Source organism: Octodon degus, unplaced genomic scaffold (genome assembly GCF_000260255.1).
Source record: "Octodon degus isolate 3935 unplaced genomic scaffold, OctDeg1.0 scaffold00164, whole genome shotgun sequence".
Classification (NCBI taxonomy): domain Eukaryota; kingdom Metazoa; phylum Chordata; class Mammalia; order Rodentia; family Octodontidae; genus Octodon; species Octodon degus.
This window is the reverse complement of record NW_004524740.1, coordinates 2445082-2462271: the sequence shown is the minus strand read 5'-3', so window position 1 is coordinate 2462271 and position 17190 is coordinate 2445082. Positions and strand designations below refer to the sequence as shown.

The 17190-nt window shown below is 50.7% G+C and overlaps 3 protein-coding genes across 9 annotated transcripts in view; all 3 read left to right on the top strand.

Moving 5' to 3' along the window:
• Ggnbp2 (gametogenetin binding protein 2) overlaps nucleotides 1-1123 on the top strand; it is a 55063-nt gene extending 53940 nt beyond the window's left edge. For all 6 annotated transcript variants that reach the window (XM_004643013.1, XM_023703154.1, XM_023703153.1 and 3 more), the window contains one exon: nucleotides 485-1123. In XM_004643013.1, the coding sequence (XP_004643070.1) occupies nucleotides 485-688 (204 nt within the window). In that variant the 3' untranslated portion in view covers nucleotides 689-1123. The remainder of the gene's footprint in view (nucleotides 1-484) is intronic.
• Nucleotides 1124-3824: 2701 nt separating this feature from the next.
• On the top strand, nucleotides 3825-11754 carry Dhrs11 (dehydrogenase/reductase 11). Its single transcript, XM_004643009.2, has 7 exons — nucleotides 3825-4156; nucleotides 6757-6966; nucleotides 9192-9286; nucleotides 9915-10044; nucleotides 10676-10768; nucleotides 10968-11033; nucleotides 11155-11754. The coding sequence occupies exons 1-7, from the start codon at nucleotides 4010-4012 to the stop codon at nucleotides 11194-11196; spliced, it is 783 nt and encodes a 260-aa protein (XP_004643066.1). The 5' UTR covers nucleotides 3825-4009; the 3' UTR covers nucleotides 11197-11754.
• A 764-nt stretch (nucleotides 11755-12518) lies between these two features.
• The window catches only part of Mrm1 (mitochondrial rRNA methyltransferase 1), a 7109-nt gene continuing 2437 nt past the window's right edge, over nucleotides 12519-17190 (top strand). The window contains exons 1-3 of one of the 2 annotated variants that reach the window (XM_023703107.1): nucleotides 12519-12957; nucleotides 13075-13274; nucleotides 13477-13570. In XM_023703107.1, the coding sequence (XP_023558875.1) occupies nucleotides 12724-12957; nucleotides 13075-13274; nucleotides 13477-13570 (528 nt within the window). In that variant the 5' untranslated portion in view covers nucleotides 12519-12723. Of the gene's footprint in view, nucleotides 13275-13476; nucleotides 13571-17190 lie in introns of both variants that reach the window. The other variant, XM_004643062.3, reaches the window with a different exon arrangement.

Genomic DNA, 17190 nt, shown 5'->3' with positions numbered 1-17190 from the left:
ATCAGCTAGTATTAAGTCTGGTTATTTAAAATTTAATAACTAAACTGAGAGTGGTGGTATATACCACTTAGTTTATCCTGTTATCCCAGCACTTAGTGGGAAGATCACTGTTAATTCAAGTCCAACCTGAACTACATATTGGGACTTTGTCTCAAAAATAAAGAAAACAAAGTCCTTAAAATCTAGTAATTACTTGTCACCATTTCTAGTCACTTTTTAAAGGCCAATAATAAACTGTTAGACATGTGGAATAAATTGTAGATTCGTTTCAAACCAGGTTAAGTTGGATTTTTTTTTTTTTTTAATTCTTCCTTATTGCTAAGAAAAAGCAACATGCAGATTCTGTAAACACTCCAGTTACAGGCTTTATGTGACTGAATTGAAACTAAAAATCTAAGCTGTTTAAATTTTTTGTTGTCCTCTTATGAGCATAGCATTTTGCATTCTTCCAAGTCATAATCTTAACTACTCCTTTACTTTGCAGGATGAGTCTGAATGTACTTCAGATGAGGAAATCTTTATCTCACAAGATGAAATACAGTCCTTCATGGCTAATAACCAGTCTTTCTACAGCAATAGAGAACAATACCGACAGCATCTGAAGGAGAAATTTAATAAATACTGCCGCTTAAATGACCACAAGAGGCCCATTTGTAGTGGCTGGTTGACAACAGCTGGAGCAAATTAAATAAATAAAATAGCTCTGTCTTTCAATGAAACACTCAAGATGACTACTGCGCCTTCTCTTTCAAAAAACTCTTAAATTTAGTGACTTATGGCAAAATTTATCTTAAATCAATGTGATTCTTTCTTGTTTTGGGAGATGGTGGAGGTAACTTCATTAGTTTGTTCTTTCTTCAGGCTTGTGTCCTTAGTTGCGTGGCTGCACAGGCCTGCCATATGATTTAAGCCATCTCTCTTCATTAAATGTTTCTCTTCTTGTGAGACTTACTAAAGCAACTTAGTGGCAAAAAGTAATGTACTTATACTTCTGTACAGAAATGACAATGAGCTGAATATATGGTTTTACAGAGTAGACATCCACTTGCGAAATGTTTGGATGTGATGTTAAAGCGCAATGTGCAAAATTTAAAATAAAGAATATTTATTAATACGCATAGTAGAATTTGGTGTACATGTTTCTACTTAATGTGTGGTAATACTTTAGTATTTCTCACTTGTACTTAGCCAGTGTTAATGTAGAGGATGAAGAGTAAATGAGAACCAGGAGTGTTGGTGCACACCTCTAATCCCAGCACTTGGGAAGCTGCAGCCGGAGACTTACCAGGAGTTCAAGTCCAGCTGGGGCTAGAGTGAGTTCCAGGGTAGCCTGAACTATCTGCAATGGGGATGGTGCTGATTGTATAGACTTTCTACCACTTGATCATATTCCTAACCAGATTTCAGGTGGACAACAGAGAACTCTTAATTTTCATCGTTGGTGGCATTTTTTTTTTTTTTATTTTTTTTATCCTTTAATTAGTTGGTAGAAGGTCTTGGTATACAGCTCGGACTTGTAGTGATCCTCCTGTCTCAGCCTCCCCAGCCCTGGGATTACAGGCATGTGTCACTGTGCCCAGCTCTTCCAGGGCCAGCACAGCATGAGGTACTGGGGATTGAACCTGGGTCCTTGCACTTGCAGGCGCTTACATTGTTGGCATTTCTTTGATTTACTTCTAGAGTAGTATTTCCATCAAAGTGTTGTGTAGAAATTGGAGCAAAGATAAAACGAGTAATGATTCTTCTTAGACTCTTGTTTGCTGTCTGACATAAAGTTAATAAAAACTGACCATGAGGCTCCCATATTCCTTGGCTCTGAGGGTTATCTTTCTACTATCTCCTCTCCCCCTGCCCCTGTGGTGCTGGGGATTGAATCCAACATGCTAGTAGGCAAGTGCTTTACCATTGAGCATTAAAACGTCAAGCCCAAGAGACCCAGTTTGCTTTGGAAAGATGGCTATATTAAGAATCAGAGCCAGCTGCCAAGACCAACCCTCCATCTGTGATTTCCTGGAGAACCACTTCCTAGATGAGGTGAAGCTCATCAAGAAGATAGGTGGGGCTGGAGAGATGGCTCAGTGGTCTAAAGCAGCTACTTGGAACAAGCTTGGCAAAGCACAAGGACCGCGTTTCGATCCTTCAGCACCACATGCCAGCCAGCCTCGCCCCCTGGTGGGCTGAGCTGGCCACACACACACAATAAATAAGTGTAATAAATAAATAATTAAAAAAAAAAAAAGATAGGTGACCACCTCACCAACCTCCGCAGGCTGGCAAGCCCCCAGGCTGGGCTGGGCTGGGCGAGTACCTCTTTGAAAGGCTCACCCTTAAACACGACTAAGAGGTCAGAGCCTAGCGATCTCTGGGGTGCTCCTGCATCACCCAGCATCAGGGCTGTGGCCTAACCCTCTCCCTCCAGCCACTAGGCAGCTTTCTCACCTTTCTGGAACCACCTCCCAAATCTTGAGCCAAAAGAAACGTTTTTGCAACAGCAGGAAAAAAAAAATCAGAGCCAAGGAAATAGCTCAGTGGCCTGAGTACTTGCCTCATTAGCACAGGCTCCTGAGTTCGATCTTTGGTACCAAAGGGGCAAAAACAATCAGAAGTGCCAAACATGATGGTGGACTCTGTAATCCCAGCTACTCCAGAGATTGAGGCAGGATCACAAATTTGAAGCCAGCCTGGGCCACTTGGAAAAAATCAAAATTTTAAATTAATTTTTCATTTTTATTTTGGTACTGGGGATCAAACTTGGGACCTTGCACTTACCAGGCAGGTGCTTATGCCACTGAGCTATCTCCCTGGCTCAAAATTTTAGAAAAGGGCTACAGATGTAGTTCAGTGAGAGGCTCTGGGTTTAGTCCCCAGAACTGACAGAGGAGAAAAAATAAGTGAGCCATTTTCAGAACTTTGAGGGAATAACCCAAGTAGCCAGAGAGCAGAGTGACCTTTATTTTGAACAAAAGAACCGTCTTAGAAGGGAAAGTGGAAGAGTCAGTAAAAGTTGGTAAGCAGCTCAAGGGTAATCTGGCCTAAGCCTGTCCACCCCATGTTTTATCTCTTTAACAATATTCTCATTTTACATGTGAAGATTTTTTTTTTTTTTTTGGCAGAACTGGGAATTGAATTTAGGCCCTTGCGCTTGCCAGGGAAGTGCTTATTCTACTGAGCCATCTCCCGGGCCCCCAAGTGAAGATACTAAAAAACTAAAATTAAGCTATTGAGCTGGGTGTGTATCTCAGTGGTAGTGCACTTGCCTAGCCTGCCTTGGTTAACTCCAACGCCTAAGGGGTGCAGGGAGTAAAGGATGGTTGTACAGAGCACTGCCTGCCAGAGTAAGCACTCGGAGATTGTGGGCTCAGGCTCTAATCTTTGGCATACAACCTGATACATTTGGCACAGTATGAAGGGGTAGGACCCCTGTAGGACAGTTGGAAACATCAGGCCGTTTAGGGGCAGAATCCCCTCGTACTAGTGTTTCTGTCTTACGGCCCAGAGATCACATGGGATCAGTAAAAGTTCTTCGCAAGGTCACCGGGTCTTGATGGTGGAGGCACTTGGCCTTTTCCGGACTGAATGCTTCCCATCAACCACCAACTGGCTTGAAAGTGACCGTAATTCCTCATCCTGATTTAGGGGTCTGGAGCAGGCAAGAGACTGGGCAGGAATCCTTGAGCGCGCTCCCCACCTCGGGAGGTCACCGAGCTATCAAGCGACCCGCGGGGCGCAGCTTTCCGGCGCTCACGCGGGTCGCGGCCGGAAGGGGCGTGGCCACGGCGGCGCAGGGGCGGGGCGCCAGGCGGCGGCGGCCTCCGGCGGGATGTGGCCGGTCGCCGAGGACCGGAGGGCGGAGCTTCGGCCCGAAGCCCGCCAGCATGGGGGTGGGTCGAGGCACAGCTCCAACGCGAGCAGGTTGTCAGCAGTTGCCGCGGCAGTCACAAGGGAGCGGCCGAGCCTTTCCAGCCAGGGGCAAACCTCTGTGAGCGAGGTGGGCGGGCGGCACGGGGCCATGGCCAGGGCGGGCATGGAGCGGTGGCGCGACCGGCTGGCACTGGTGACGGGAGCCTCGGGGGGCATCGGTGCCGCCGTGGCCCGGGCCTTGGTCCAACAGGGACTGAAGGTGGTGGGTTGTGCCCGCACCGTGGGCAACATCGAGGTAAGTCCTCTTGGGGGAGCGAGGACGCTCTGGGGTCGTCGTTTCCGGGGACGGGGGTGGGGGTGGGGGAAGAGGAGTGGCGGTGGCGGGAGCCAGGCCAAGACCCTGAAGTCACTTACCTGTCACCCCGGGACCATTTGTCACGTGTTTAGAGAGGAGAAGAATGAATGCCTCACAGGAGAGGAGACCTCTTGGATTCCTCAGAGCAGACGTCCACCTTCACTTTAGGTCCCGTCTTTTGAGTCATTTACCCCTGACAGTCCCTGCTCTCAGGGTACCAAATCTCTGAGGCCTGGGACTCTCGCCCACCCCCCCTCCCTGTCGCCCTCCCCGTGATGCTGTACTGAGGAAAGGGAAAGTCAGAGATCAGGGGCTAGCCAGGCAGCCACGGAGGAGAGCTCCTTTCTACCCTTATTGGCTAGGTTGGCTTCCTCTGATCTCCAGACCTCACCCACCATGCAGGCCAACAGAGGTGCAGGAGCTTGGGGTTTTGAATGTTTGGCCCAGACTGAGGGTGAGGTTGAGGTGGGAGCATTTCTGAAGGAACAACCCCCCACTATCAGAGGGTTTATCTATGCCCAGTGGCCTAAGAGATGAATGGAATAATTTACTGGAAGACTTTTCTCTAATTCATTTTTCTAATTGGGACTGAGTAAGTGAAACAGGGCACTGAATATGTAAGTCCTGAGGGGACAGAGCATTGTGGGTCCAGAGCTTCTAGTTTTTCTCTTAACATAGAGTTGGAAACTCCCAGAGATATGAGCAACAAGATATCAGACAAAAAGGAAATGAAGTTGGCAATGGGGGCAGGGAGAAAGGAGACAAGAGAAATTCCCATTGTGGGTTGTTTTTGGAGTTGCTGTTGCAAGACCCGCTCTCAGGGCTGAGACTAGTGCTCAGTTATAGGACTGTCCTTCCACCATTGCCCAAAGTCCCCAGGTAGAGAAAGGGTGAGGTGGCCTTAGGTGGGGGCAGAAGGAGAGGTGTACAGGAAGGAGGACTGTCCCCTCCCTTACTGCTGACCAAAGGTACACTTTATAACCTCCCAGATAATCCCAAGGTCACCTGGCTCGACCATTGCCCCACTCTGCCCCTCCCTTTCTGTGCTCAAAAGCTCAGGGCCCAGCCCAGCCTTGGAGCCCAGAGGATCAGGTCAGGGGTTAGAGCTGGATTGCCTAACTCTTGCCTTCTCTTTTATTCCCCTCCCCTTACGGTGTCTAAGAAAGGGAGATCCCATGGCAGGATCCCATGTCAGGAAGGGAGAATGCCCATGTTATGGGGAGAGTGCCTTGACTTAAGGTCATTTTTAAGGATGAGTGGGGAAAATGGTCTAGTGGCACAAGTAGGGCAATGAGAAGGAAGTGACAGAAGAATACATTTTTAGTTTCTCCCTTTTGGCTTTCTGAAGAGGGGCTCTTGAGTTCGCAGGAGGAAGGGAAGTTACACATTAGAGGAAGAGAGAATTCAGACTTCCTAGCTTCATTGATTGGTTCATTCATTGATATTACAGCAGAGTTTGGGCTCCGGCCTCCAACAGAGAGAACCTGTTTTCCCAAGGTAGTCAGGGGTAATAAAATTGGCTAGAGAGGGACCTCTCAGGTTCAGAGTAGTATGCTTTTTGAACTAACAGAAAGTTAAAGCAAAAAAAAAAAAAAAAAAAATTCAGTCACCTGATCCAGCCTTTTATTCATGGCTTGGCTTGGGAGGAGGAAGGGGCTCCAAGCCAGGACAGCTGGCCAAAGTGGCCTTCCTCTAGGGCATCCTGCACCCTCCCCCTCCCACAGTGTACATAGTCACCTTCACAAGGCTCAAGTGCCTGCCCGGTCACTGGCCTCCAAGGCCATGCAGCCCGTTTTTTTCCCCTGCTCTTAAATGTCAGCTCTCCTCACCATCATTTCAGTGGCCCTGCTTTTTTATGTTTTTTCTCAGGAGAGGCACAGGAGGTATCCAGTGGCATCTCCCACCTGCCTTGCTCTGTAGTCTCCAAGGATATCTTGGGGTGGAAGATGATGTGCCAGGCGTTAGAGAAAGATCAGATCTGTTCTGCTGTCCCCACTCCTCCTAGAGAGGTAGAGGCGGGATTGGCAAGTGGGTGCTAAGGAAAGGTGTGAGAACAAATCTGTGTTTTGCCAAATGGACTTCAGCTTGGAGGGGAGGATGGTGGTTCTCAGATTAGTCTTGGGAAGGGCTGGCTGACACCAGGAAAGTCATGGAGCAGCCAGCTTGGAAAGTGCTGGCACTGGCCGAAGAAGCATGAGGCGGGATGAGGGGTGCTGTTGTTACTCTTAGGCAGAGAGATGTTCTTGGTGGGAAGAGGCAGAAAAGAGACCTCCTCCATTGCCAGGCTGCCTGCCCAGTCCCTCCTTAGAACAGAAGATACGAATTTATACATGAGGCTCCTCCCCCCCAGAGTGCCCTTAACCCCTGGACTTTGACCAAAGAAGACAAGCTTTGGGGGATAGGCAATCCCAACATCTTTGTGACCAAAAGGCAGATCTCAAAGGAAAGAGTTCTATGAGTGGTGACCAGGGAGGGAGGTGCGGGTGGGAGGTGTGGGAATGAGCAGCTCACCCCAGTGAGACCCCTGTTGGGTTTCATAGGAGCTGGCTGCCGAATGTAAGAGTGCAGGCTACCCCGGGACTTTGATCCCCTACAGATGTGACCTATCCAATGAGGAGGACATCCTCTCCATGTTCTCTGCTGTCCGCTCTCAGCACAGTGGTGTGGACATCTGTATCAACAATGCTGGCTTGGCTCGGCCTGACACCCTGCTGTCAGGCAGCACCAGTGGCTGGAAGGACATGTTCAACGTAAGGGCTCCAGGGCCTGGGGCAGGGCGGGTGGGGCCCGGGAGGAAGCAGAGCTGGGCCTGTGAGCTGGAAGCTGCAGGGACAGGATATCCAGTAAGATCTTCCTTGGGCTGCCTGCTGGGGGGATCTTTGCTCTCCCTTTGTTCTTCCCCTACCAGTGGGCTTGTGAGTTGGGTGCATGGCCATACATTCTCAGCTCTTCTTTTCTTTGAGCCCCTGGATGTGGTTCTTCAAGTCTAGACTTAGTCTCCCATATTGAAAAAAGATTGGAAGGGAAGAGAAGTGCTGTTTATTGAATGTCCCTGAGCATCAGCACTGTGTGGTATGCTTGGGAACGTGGTCTTATGGAATGAAAAAGAACACAGGGAAAAGATAATATTCTCATGCTGTGCAGCTAGTAATTGTCTTCAAGCAGGTTAGTTACTGTCTCTGAGCTTCTGCCTGGTCACATTTGATTGGGATGTATACCTTCTGTCATTAATATCTGAGGTCACAAACTTCAGTGTTCCCTGGGTCAGGGTAGTAAAAGGAATCAAGTTTGGTCTGCAATGCAAGGGAAAAACGTGTCTGCTGCTCAAATCCAAAGAGTTGCTCTCTAGCAGTGGGGGTGGTCTTGAAGGTTCTTTGAAGCGGAGCAACTGCATTTTTATGTGACACACCACCTGTCCCATTCACAAAAGCACCAGCTCTGCCAGTGCAAGGACTTTTGTCTGCTTTATTTTCTGGGGCAGCACTACTCTTAAGCCCTCAAGAAATATTTACTGAACGAATGAGTACACGTTGAGAAGGTATTTATTTATTGTAGTGCTAGGGATTGAACCCAGGGTTTTGTGTATGCTACTCAAGTGCTGTACCGCTGAACTATTTCACAGGCCCTTTAATGATACTTTAAAGCCAATACACAGGCGAAACACAGCCTTCAGGAATGTGAGTTCGACTTCTGGGCTGCATTGTGGGGGTAGCATTAGGGTATGAAAGTATTGTGAAAGCTGAAAGCAGTGTCCAAACAGGATGCTTTTCCCTCAGAATCCATTCATACCTGCATTAGTAGATTTGCCACCTCACAGATGCTTGGGCTTGGAAAGGAAACAGTGAACAATGGAGACAAGGGCATTGTTCTCACAGAGACTTCTGGGGAAATCACAGTCATGGCTCTGTCCTGCACTAAACTTGGGCCTCAACTTGCCCATCTGTGAAGTGGGGGGCTTATATCCCTAACACCTCCCTCCCGCTCCACTGCAGCATGCACACTGTCTATTAGGCTCATGCTAGGATGGATCTCCTCCGCAGTACTGGCCCCTGATGTTGGAGATTTCTTCACATGCTCCCAGGGGTCCATTTCTCCTCTTCCTTCTGCCCCACGTACTCACTTGCTAGGAGGACAAGAAACAGGGCTGAGACGGGCCCATGTCCTGAGACCTGTCATCCTGCTGTCGTTGCCATGAGCACCGAGCAGGTTCATAGTGAGGGTTCTCTATCTTGATGCCCAGTTGACACCTTTAAAGAGAACCAGCTAGTATCTGCCAGCAGGTCTTTCTTCCCAAGAGCACAAGGGCGTACTGAAAGTTTTATCTCAGCTTATCCTGCTGGCCTGGAGTCTGAAGGGTGGGGCTGGGCAGGTGCTTCCCAGAAGATACTGCTTCGGGCCTCTGTTACATGAAAGTATGGACTTGGGTCACCTCTGCCAGAGAGACCAGGAGTGGCAAGTGACCCCACTTGCAGGTGGGATACAGGCTGAGGCAGATATAAATGGCAGGAGGGCAGGCTGTCCACCTCCTCCTGGCCTGCAGGCAGGGGACAGGAACGGAGTGGCAGGCTGAGCAAAGTGGAGAGAGGCTGGGATCTGTGCGTGAGGAGATTCTTAAGCATTTGAGGACGATCTTCAGTCTGTTTGGGAGAGAGTAGGTATAGGGACACTGTCACTGAGAAGGCTAAGAAGCTATTTTGGGAAAAGGAGATAATTCCCTAAAGCAGAGCCAATCCAGTCTCCTGGGTCCAGTTGGGTCTGGGGTAGTGGTGCTTTTCTGATCTAGTCAGGGGAGGAGCTACCTGCTGTCAGCTGGGAATGGCTTTTTTGGAAGGTGCACCAACATGCAAGGTCTCTGAGAAGACCTGGACACTGTCTGGAAGGTCACACCACCCACTCCTCATGGAGCCCAGTGGCTCCATGAGCTGGGCAGCTGGGTCTGAGCTGGAAACACCCCATTGCCTTCCCTGGCTCGCAGGTGAATGTGCTGGCACTCAGCATCTGCACCCGGGAAGCCTACCAGTCCATGAAGGAGCGCAGTGTGGATGACGGGCACATCATTAACATCAACAGGTGAGGGCAGGTGGGCAGTGGTGCAGCCCCGGTCACTACCTGACCTCCATCCATACTAGGTAATCTGCTGCAGCACCTGTGAGCGCTACAGGCACCAATTTCTTTGCTGGTAAAATGGGGATCTCATTCTCATTTAATACTCAAGTGGCATGATTGTGGTGAGGGAAAAATTATGTTGCCAAGGGCCAGGCATTTGTTGCTGGGGTGGGCATCGAAGCCCTTTCTGTCTGTAATCAAAGCCTGCGGATTCTCTGGAACTGAGCACCTTCACTCTCTAGGCCCTGGGGAACCCTTCTGGTGGCACAAAGATACTGCATGGGTCCAATCAGGAGGGACAAGGCTCCTGCCTGGATGTATCAGTGAGCACACAGATAAATTGGCGAGACTTTTGACATCTGAAATGACCAGGATAGTGCGCTCTGTGTCAGCAAAGGGATGAAGTCAAGGCAGAGGAGGGTTTCAGGAGCTGCTAGGGTAGCAGGCTGGGTGCAGTAGGCTGGCTCATGGCCACCCCCTTTAGGAGACTTCCTGTCTGTCTCTGGAGTGAGGTGGGCCAGAATGGCAGAGGGCACTTCAGTTTCTGTAGAGCTTCACTCTCTCCTCTTCCCCCTTTCCTTCTTCCACGCAGCATGTGTGGCCACCGAATCCTACAGGACAGTGTGATGCATTTCTATACTGCCACCAAGTATGCCGTCACCGCACTGACTGAGGGACTGAGGCACGAGCTGCGGGAGGCCCAGTCCCACATTCGAGCCACGGTGAGGCTGTGGCCTAATCCTGGTGGGGATGAGATGGGCACAGGTCCTCCCACCTACCTGCATGTGCCCCTCCTCCCCCCCGAGGAAGCCCTGTCCAGGATGGGCTGCTTAAAGGCCCCTGGGAGTGAATGAGGTGCAGAGCTCCTAGGCTCTGCTGTCCCATGCATGGTCCTACTCAGTCTTTGAGGATCCTCCTTTTACTCACTCAAAAGCCAGGTACCAGACTTAGAGGTGGGAGAAGGCTGACTTCAGGGGAGTGTGCTGGAATAAGACTGAGGGAAAGCAAGGGGTTGTGGGAAACCACGTATAGAAGGATTGGACAGCAGGATTCTGGGCTCTTCCCTTGAGGGCTGAATGACCTTGTACAAAGCACTGAATCTTCACAAGCCTTAGCCTTCTCATTTGCAAAATGGAATTGATGATCCTGCCTGGTTAGGAGGCTTTAAGGAGCACACTGGTGAAGCACTGACTTGGCTATGTAGGTAACTAGGAAACATGGTGATCGTTGCCATTGACAGCCATGGACAGCCATCACTGGGAAGCTGGGCCCTGTGGTCTCCATTCTTTCTCCCCAACCTCCCCAAGGCCTGGCAAAACTCTGCCCCTAAACAGGCCCTCTCTGTTGGCCCAGTGCATCTCTCCAGGCTTGGTGGAGACACAGTTCGCCTTCAAACTCCATGACAAGGACCCTGAGAGAGCAGCTGCCACCTATGAATGCATCAAGGTGGGGCCCAGTAAAGTCACTCAGTCCCAACAGGAAGGTAGCAGGAGTTGTGGCCTTTACCCTGCACCCTTCTGGCCAGTTTGCCACCCCTCCTGGAGGGTTGGGGTGGGAATGTGATGCTAGAGAGGACTGCAGAGGTGGGAAGGAAGGTGGGTCCCTTCTGTCCTTGCCTCTCAACTCTTTACCTTGGTGCTCTTAGTGTCTCAAGCCTGAGGATGTGGCTGAGGCAGTCATCTACGTCCTCAGCTGTCCCCCACATGTCCAGGTGAGTCCGGCCTTGACTGTCCACCTTCTGGAAGAGTCCAGACATCCCCAGAGGAGGGGAGTAGGGAGGCCTTAAGGGGGCCGGGAGTGTCCGGCTGCTTCAAGCCTTATGCCTTCCACAGATTGGAGACATCCAGATGAGGCCCACGGAGCAGGTGACCTAGTGTCCAGTGGGGAGCTCCTTCTCCCTGCCCCTCATGGCTGGGCTCCTGCCTGTGGATTTTAGGTGTTGGATTTCTGGGTCCCTGCACCCCACTCTAACCCCCCCTCCCAAGGGCTAGAAAATTTGTATAAGATTTTAAATCAGCTTGTCAAATTATTTCCAATGCAAATGTGAAAAAAAAATGGGTCAGGGAAAGGAGGTGGGGGGGGGGTCACTGATTATGTCACCTGTGAGTTCTGGGTCCTTTTCTTGGGCTCCTTGGCCTTTGTCTGCTCTCCTCAGATCTCTTTCCTTTGACTTGGGAATGGGGCTGTCCCTCTATCTTCTTGGATCCGGGGCTTCACCCTCAGGGTTGAGGTGGCAGCAAGAGGCCCTCACCCATTGTTGGAGTGGTTATCCAGGGTTCCAGGTGTCCTTCTCTCCCTGCCCCCACCCCCAGCTCTCCACTCCAATCTTGGCTTCCTGCCCCTGGTGGGGTCATCATTCCCCTGTATAACAGCTGAATATCAGGGCCTGGCTTCACTGTGATAATTAAAAAAAGAAAAATCGCAGCAACCTACTTTGGTTTCAGGAGTGTCTTTCAATTTTTCCCCCTTCGCCGTGGTCGGAGAGATTGTGTCTCACAGTTCCCACAAGGTGAGTGGGAGGCCCGGATGGGTGATGGACATCTCTCGTGGAGAGGGATTACCACAGGAAAGGGTTGGATGGGTCTTGGAAATGGAGGGGAGTCTCAGAAGACAAAGAGAAGGTATACAAGTGTGCAAGGTGGGGAGGCCTCACGACTTTATGCAGGAGCAAGGTGGGGATGCCAAGGTGCCCCCTTCCTGGTTCACTGAGGGTCTGAGTGCTGAGGAGTGTGGTCATCATTACCTGTGGCCCACCGTACCAACTGGCTTCTTGGCAGGGACTCGGGCTCAGAGCTGTCCCCCTGGGACAGAATTAGCGGCAGAGGAGTGGGAAGTATCGCTGGAGACTTGCCGACTGGATGTGGGAGGGAGGCACCAAGGAATTAGGCCATATGGTTCCCTTACATTATATCTGGTGGTGCTTGGGTGAATGTGGTCTCACCAGCCACCTGGGCCATATGGTTCCCTTAAATTATATCTGGTGGTGCTTGGGTGAATGTGGTCCCACCAGCCACCTGGGACTTCCCGGAGAAATAGACGTAGACCGTAGGGTCCGCTCAGCGCCAGCGCCGACTCCCTGCCTAGCGGTGCGGGTCGCCGCTCAGCTAGGCGGGTAGGGGGCGCACGAGGACGCCTTGCGGGTTGGGCATGCGCAGTACCTCGCCGGGCAAGAGGCGGGGCCTCCGGAACCCGGAAGTGGAGGAACGGTGGTGCCGGGGAGGCTCTCCAGTGTCTGGCTGGTGCACAGGCTGCTGGGCGGACCTCACATAGGTAGTCGGGGCTGTCTCCTTGTCTGAGCGAGCGGTCGGAGTGAAGACAGCGCTCGGGTCCTCTTCGCTGGACTGTGAGGGAGACGCTCCGGGACACAGCAGGGAGCATCGAACCCCAGAGCAACCGGTGCTATGCGGCTGCTTTCGACCCTCAAGGCCGCGACCCGCTGCTGCTCGGATCAGCTCGTCGCCAGTTTTTTCACCCAAGCGGCCCGGAGAAGGCTGCAGCCTGGCGGGGAGGAGTTACGGCGCCTGCGGCTGGACGACTTGGCGTCCGCCCCGCGGCTAGAGCTGCTGTTTGGCCTGTCCCCGTGTCTCTTGGCTCTGCGAGCCGCCCGCCGCCGCGTGGCCCGGCTCCTGCTCCAGGTCGGCAGGGCCGGCCTACACGGGGAGCGGGCCGAGCTGCTCCGGGCGGCCGAGGCGCGGGGCATCCCAGTTCTGCGGCCCAGACGGCAGAAGCTAGACGCCCTGTGCCATTACCAGGTGCACCAGGGCGTCTGCATGGAGGTGACCCCTCTGCGGCCCCGACCCTACACCGAGGCCGGGGAGGCGGGCCCCAGCGGTGACCCCCAGCAGTTATGGCTCGCCCTCGAGGGGCTCCAGGATCCCCGGAATCTTGGTGCTGTGCTACGTACTGCTCACTTCCTCGGAGTGGACAAAATCATCACCAGTCGCAGAAACAGGCACGCGCATCCCTTATTCCCCACGTGGGCAAGCGAGTTCCTAAGCACTTTCGCCCCGGGGCTGATTCGCCCCTGGGTGATCCCTCAGCTAGATCTCGTCGAGCTCCTCACCCCTTGACTGTGGGACCCCCCCCCCCCCGTGCGTAGGTGGGGCGCGCGCTGGAGATTGCCCAGCCTAAAGGGGTATGGGGAATCTTTGCAGCTGCCCGCTCACTCCAGTAGTCAGCAAGGCCAGCGCAGGGGCTGTGGAGGTGATGGACGTGTTCTCCACTGATGACCTGACCGGTTTTTTACAGGTAATGGGGGCCTAGAGGGAAAGGGACAGAAAGAGCCTGTACCAACCTCTGGGGGAAGGGGACAGGAGAAGGAATGTTGCCATTGATTCTTCGGGCCTCCTAAATGCCACTGAGAAGAGAAGGGTTCTTGAGGTTTTGCCTTTCTGTTTTGAGACATGGTCTCCACATGTAGTTCAGGTTGTCCTTGAACTCACTGTGCAGCACAGGGTGACTTGAACTTTTAGTAATCAACCTCCCAAATGCAGAGATTTCAGGTGAGTGCCACTACACCTGGCCAGAGGTCCCCCTTCTCCCTCCCGCAACTACAAATGGAGCTATCTGAAGTTAGAGATTTGCTGGAGTCATTCCCTCTACTGCAGTCCTTTGCCAGGCCAGGCAGTCCTCTACCCTTCTGTAAGTCTATTCCTGGTCCCATTGCCAGCTGAGTAGGAATTCAATAATGCTGCTTGTTCAACTATGGGAAGCTGGTGGATGGGAGATCTGGGTTCCCAAAGTAGGGACCATCTTGACAGGACCTTTGAGCTAGATCTGTATGGCTTATGTATGTATGTATGTATGTATTTATTTATTTATTTATTTATTTATTTATTTTTGGCTTATTTATTTTTTAAGAACTACAAAGCTTATTGGGAGACAAAGATGAGAATCTTTTTTTAAGACTATGTTTGCAGTACATGATAATTACAGTCATCGTGAGGAGCTGGTACATGTACATAACACATCTGACTTCTTTTTGCTTCCTCTCCTCCCTCCATCCCTCCAAAACCTGTTTGACTTTGTATCTAGGAAAAGCAAACTTAAGGAGACCCCTCCAGTTCCTATGGCTATCTTCTGCTGTGTTTCCCTTTCTGAACGCACGGGGGCAGTGTTGCCGCATTTGTCAGCTTCTCTGACCCCCTACTCCCAGAATGGGCAAGGAGGGCCACCCTTGTCCCCCTTGAAAAGAAGGGGAACAGTTTTGAGATGGGTCTAGACCCATGCTGCACGGTAAACACAGTGCAAACCACATATATAATTTTAGGTTTTCTGTAATACCCACATTGAAAGGTAAAAAGGTTGAAATTAATTTTGCTATTTTACTTAGTTTATCCAAAATATTATCACTTCTACATTTAAGTTATCATATTCTATTCATTTAAATTATCATTTATTATTTTGGGGTTTTTTGATACAGGGTTTCGCTGTTCTTTTTAGGCTGCCCTTGAACTCACTGTGTAGCCCAGGGTGACCTTGAATTTTTCATCAATCCTCCTGACTCAAGCTTCCCAAATGCTGGAATTACAGGCATATGACGCTACCCCTGGCCTAAGCTGTTATTATTAACACAGTATAAGGGATTGAACCCTGGGCTTTGCACTGAGTTACATCCCCAGCCTTTTACTTTTTTTTTTTTTTTTTTTTTTCAATATGGTGATTATGAGGCAAATGATGGGGTGACAGAGTTTCAAATATGTGATTTTTTTTTTTTTTTTTTTTTTTAAATTTAGGGTCTTGGTTAATTTCCAAGCTGGGTTTGAGTTTATAATCCACCTGGTTCAGATCCCCCAAAGATCTGAGACTATAGGTGTGTTCCATCACTCCTGGCTCATTTTAAGTATTATAAATGAAATATTTTCCATCTCATTTTATTTTTAATTTTTTATGTATTTGGTACAGGGTCTCACTACATAGCTCGGACTTGTAGTGATCCTCCTGTTTCACCCTCCCCAGTGCTGGGATTACAGGCATGCACTGCCATGCCCTGTCTTGGTGGCTGGCTCAGTGCGCCCGGGGCAGGGCTGGCACAGCATGTGGTACCCGGGATCGAACCTGGGTCCTTGTGCTTACCTAGGCAGGCACTTAGATCTCTGAGCTATCTCCATGCTGCCACCCCCATACCTCACCCTGTCTCATTAAAAATGTTTGCATTTAGCACATCTGAGTTGGGACTAACCACATTTCGGTTGCTTAATAGTGGCACGTAGCTAATTTTACATTGAACAGCACATGTTTAAAGGTGCTTTGGAGCTGTGTCTCCTCTTTGGAAGCTCTCAGCAGAGGAACTGTGACCAAGCATGTAGAAAATGGGGTTTCCTGTCCTCACTTCCAGTTCCTGAACAAGTAACTTTTGGAAAAACAAAATCACTACACAGAGCACTTCCTTAGCTCCAGTGATTACATCTGCCTCCTGCCACTAGCTGCTGGCCCCGAGGGTTGTCCTCCCTCCCGTTACTTTGGAAGAACTAGGGGGCTAGGTATAGCTGACCCACACCTATAATTCTAGCTACACAGGCTGAGGCAGGAGCATCTTAAGGTTGAGGCCATCCTGGGCTACTTAGTGAGACCCTGTCTCAAAAATAAAATTTAAAAATGGATGAGGAATAGCACAGTGGTAGTGTTTGCCTCACAAGCATGAGGGCCTGGTTTAATCTCCAGTACTGGAGTGTGGGTGGGGGGTGGACACCTGGCAGTGCTCCAAGCAGAGGCCAGCACTGGGCCTTTTGCATCCTTGTTTCTCCCTTTGACCCATTAGTATTCACATTTTCTTTTTAATTTATGTGTTTGGTACAGGATCTCACTACGCAGCTCAGACTTGTAGTGATCCTCTTGTCTCAGCCTCCCCAGTGCTGGGATTACAGGCATGGGCCACCATGCCCACTTTCAGTGGCTGGCTTGGTGGGCATGGGACGGGGCCAGCATGGCATGTGGTACTGGGAATTGAACCTGGTCCTTGCACTTGTCAGGCAGGCATTTAGACTGCTGAGCTATCTCCTGTCCCCAGTCACATTTTCTTCCCCTTTTCCTGTCTTGCCTTCATACCAGTCAGACCTTCACCCCCAGGGCTATATCAAAGCCCCTGATAAGGTCTCAGAGTCTATGTTGCTCTCTCCAAGGGTCAGTCCACATCTAGCCTGACCCATCCACAGCATGCGGCACAGGTGACCATGCCCTCCTCCCGGAGAAACTCTTTGGCCTGGGTCTTGCCTTTTACCAACTCAAGGCCTCCTCTAACAAGCTTGGCAAAAAGGTTCTACCACTGAGCCATGCTCCAGCCTACTCATCACCTGGTTTTCCTCCTGCATTGCTGTGCACTCTGGAGTCATCTTTGGTGACTGTCCTCACCCTCAACCTCTAGACATCAGCATGTCCTAGTTCTCTGAGCTTTCAGTGCCACCTGTATGCCACGGCCTCCTAATGGAGACCCTAGCCTGGATGTCTGCTTGCCTCAGCAGCGCTTTCTGTCTCGAGAGCATTTCACACATTTCCAAACTGCTCCTTCCTGCCGGATGGTACCCCGCTCAGTGGATGTTCACTCCTTCCTGTTGGTGACTGGCTTCCTGTTCTCACCTCCACATCCTCGTCCCCAAACCCTTGCAGTTGTACCTTGGGGTGCTTTATAGGCTCTTGCTGTTTCTCACTGTTGGCCCTACTGCCACCCTGTTCCAGCCACCAGTGCCTCTTGACCAGTTGTGGAAACTTCCTGGTCTTTCATTGTGGTTGGCTCTGAGCACAGCAGAGATTCTGTGTTACTTCACTTGACCCATTCAAAGCTCCTGCCTTGGTGATGCCAAATCTGTGCCTGCTTGACCTGGAAGCTGAGTCACCATGTTTGTTTGCTTGTTGCTTGCTTTTTTTTTTTT

Bases quoted from the DNA above. Each gene is read 5' to 3' on its own strand.
- Dhrs11 (XM_004643009.2), top strand. From the start codon at position 4,010: ATGGCCAGGGCGGGCATGGAGCGGTGGCGCGACCGGCTGGCACTGGTG. The intron at 10,045-10,675 runs GTGAGGCTGTGG...CTGTTGGCCCAG, and splicing joins AGTCCCACATTCGAGCCACG to TGCATCTCTCCAGGCTTGGT. The intron at 10,769-10,967 runs GTGGGGCCCAGT...TGGTGCTCTTAG, and splicing joins CCACCTATGAATGCATCAAG to TGTCTCAAGCCTGAGGATGT.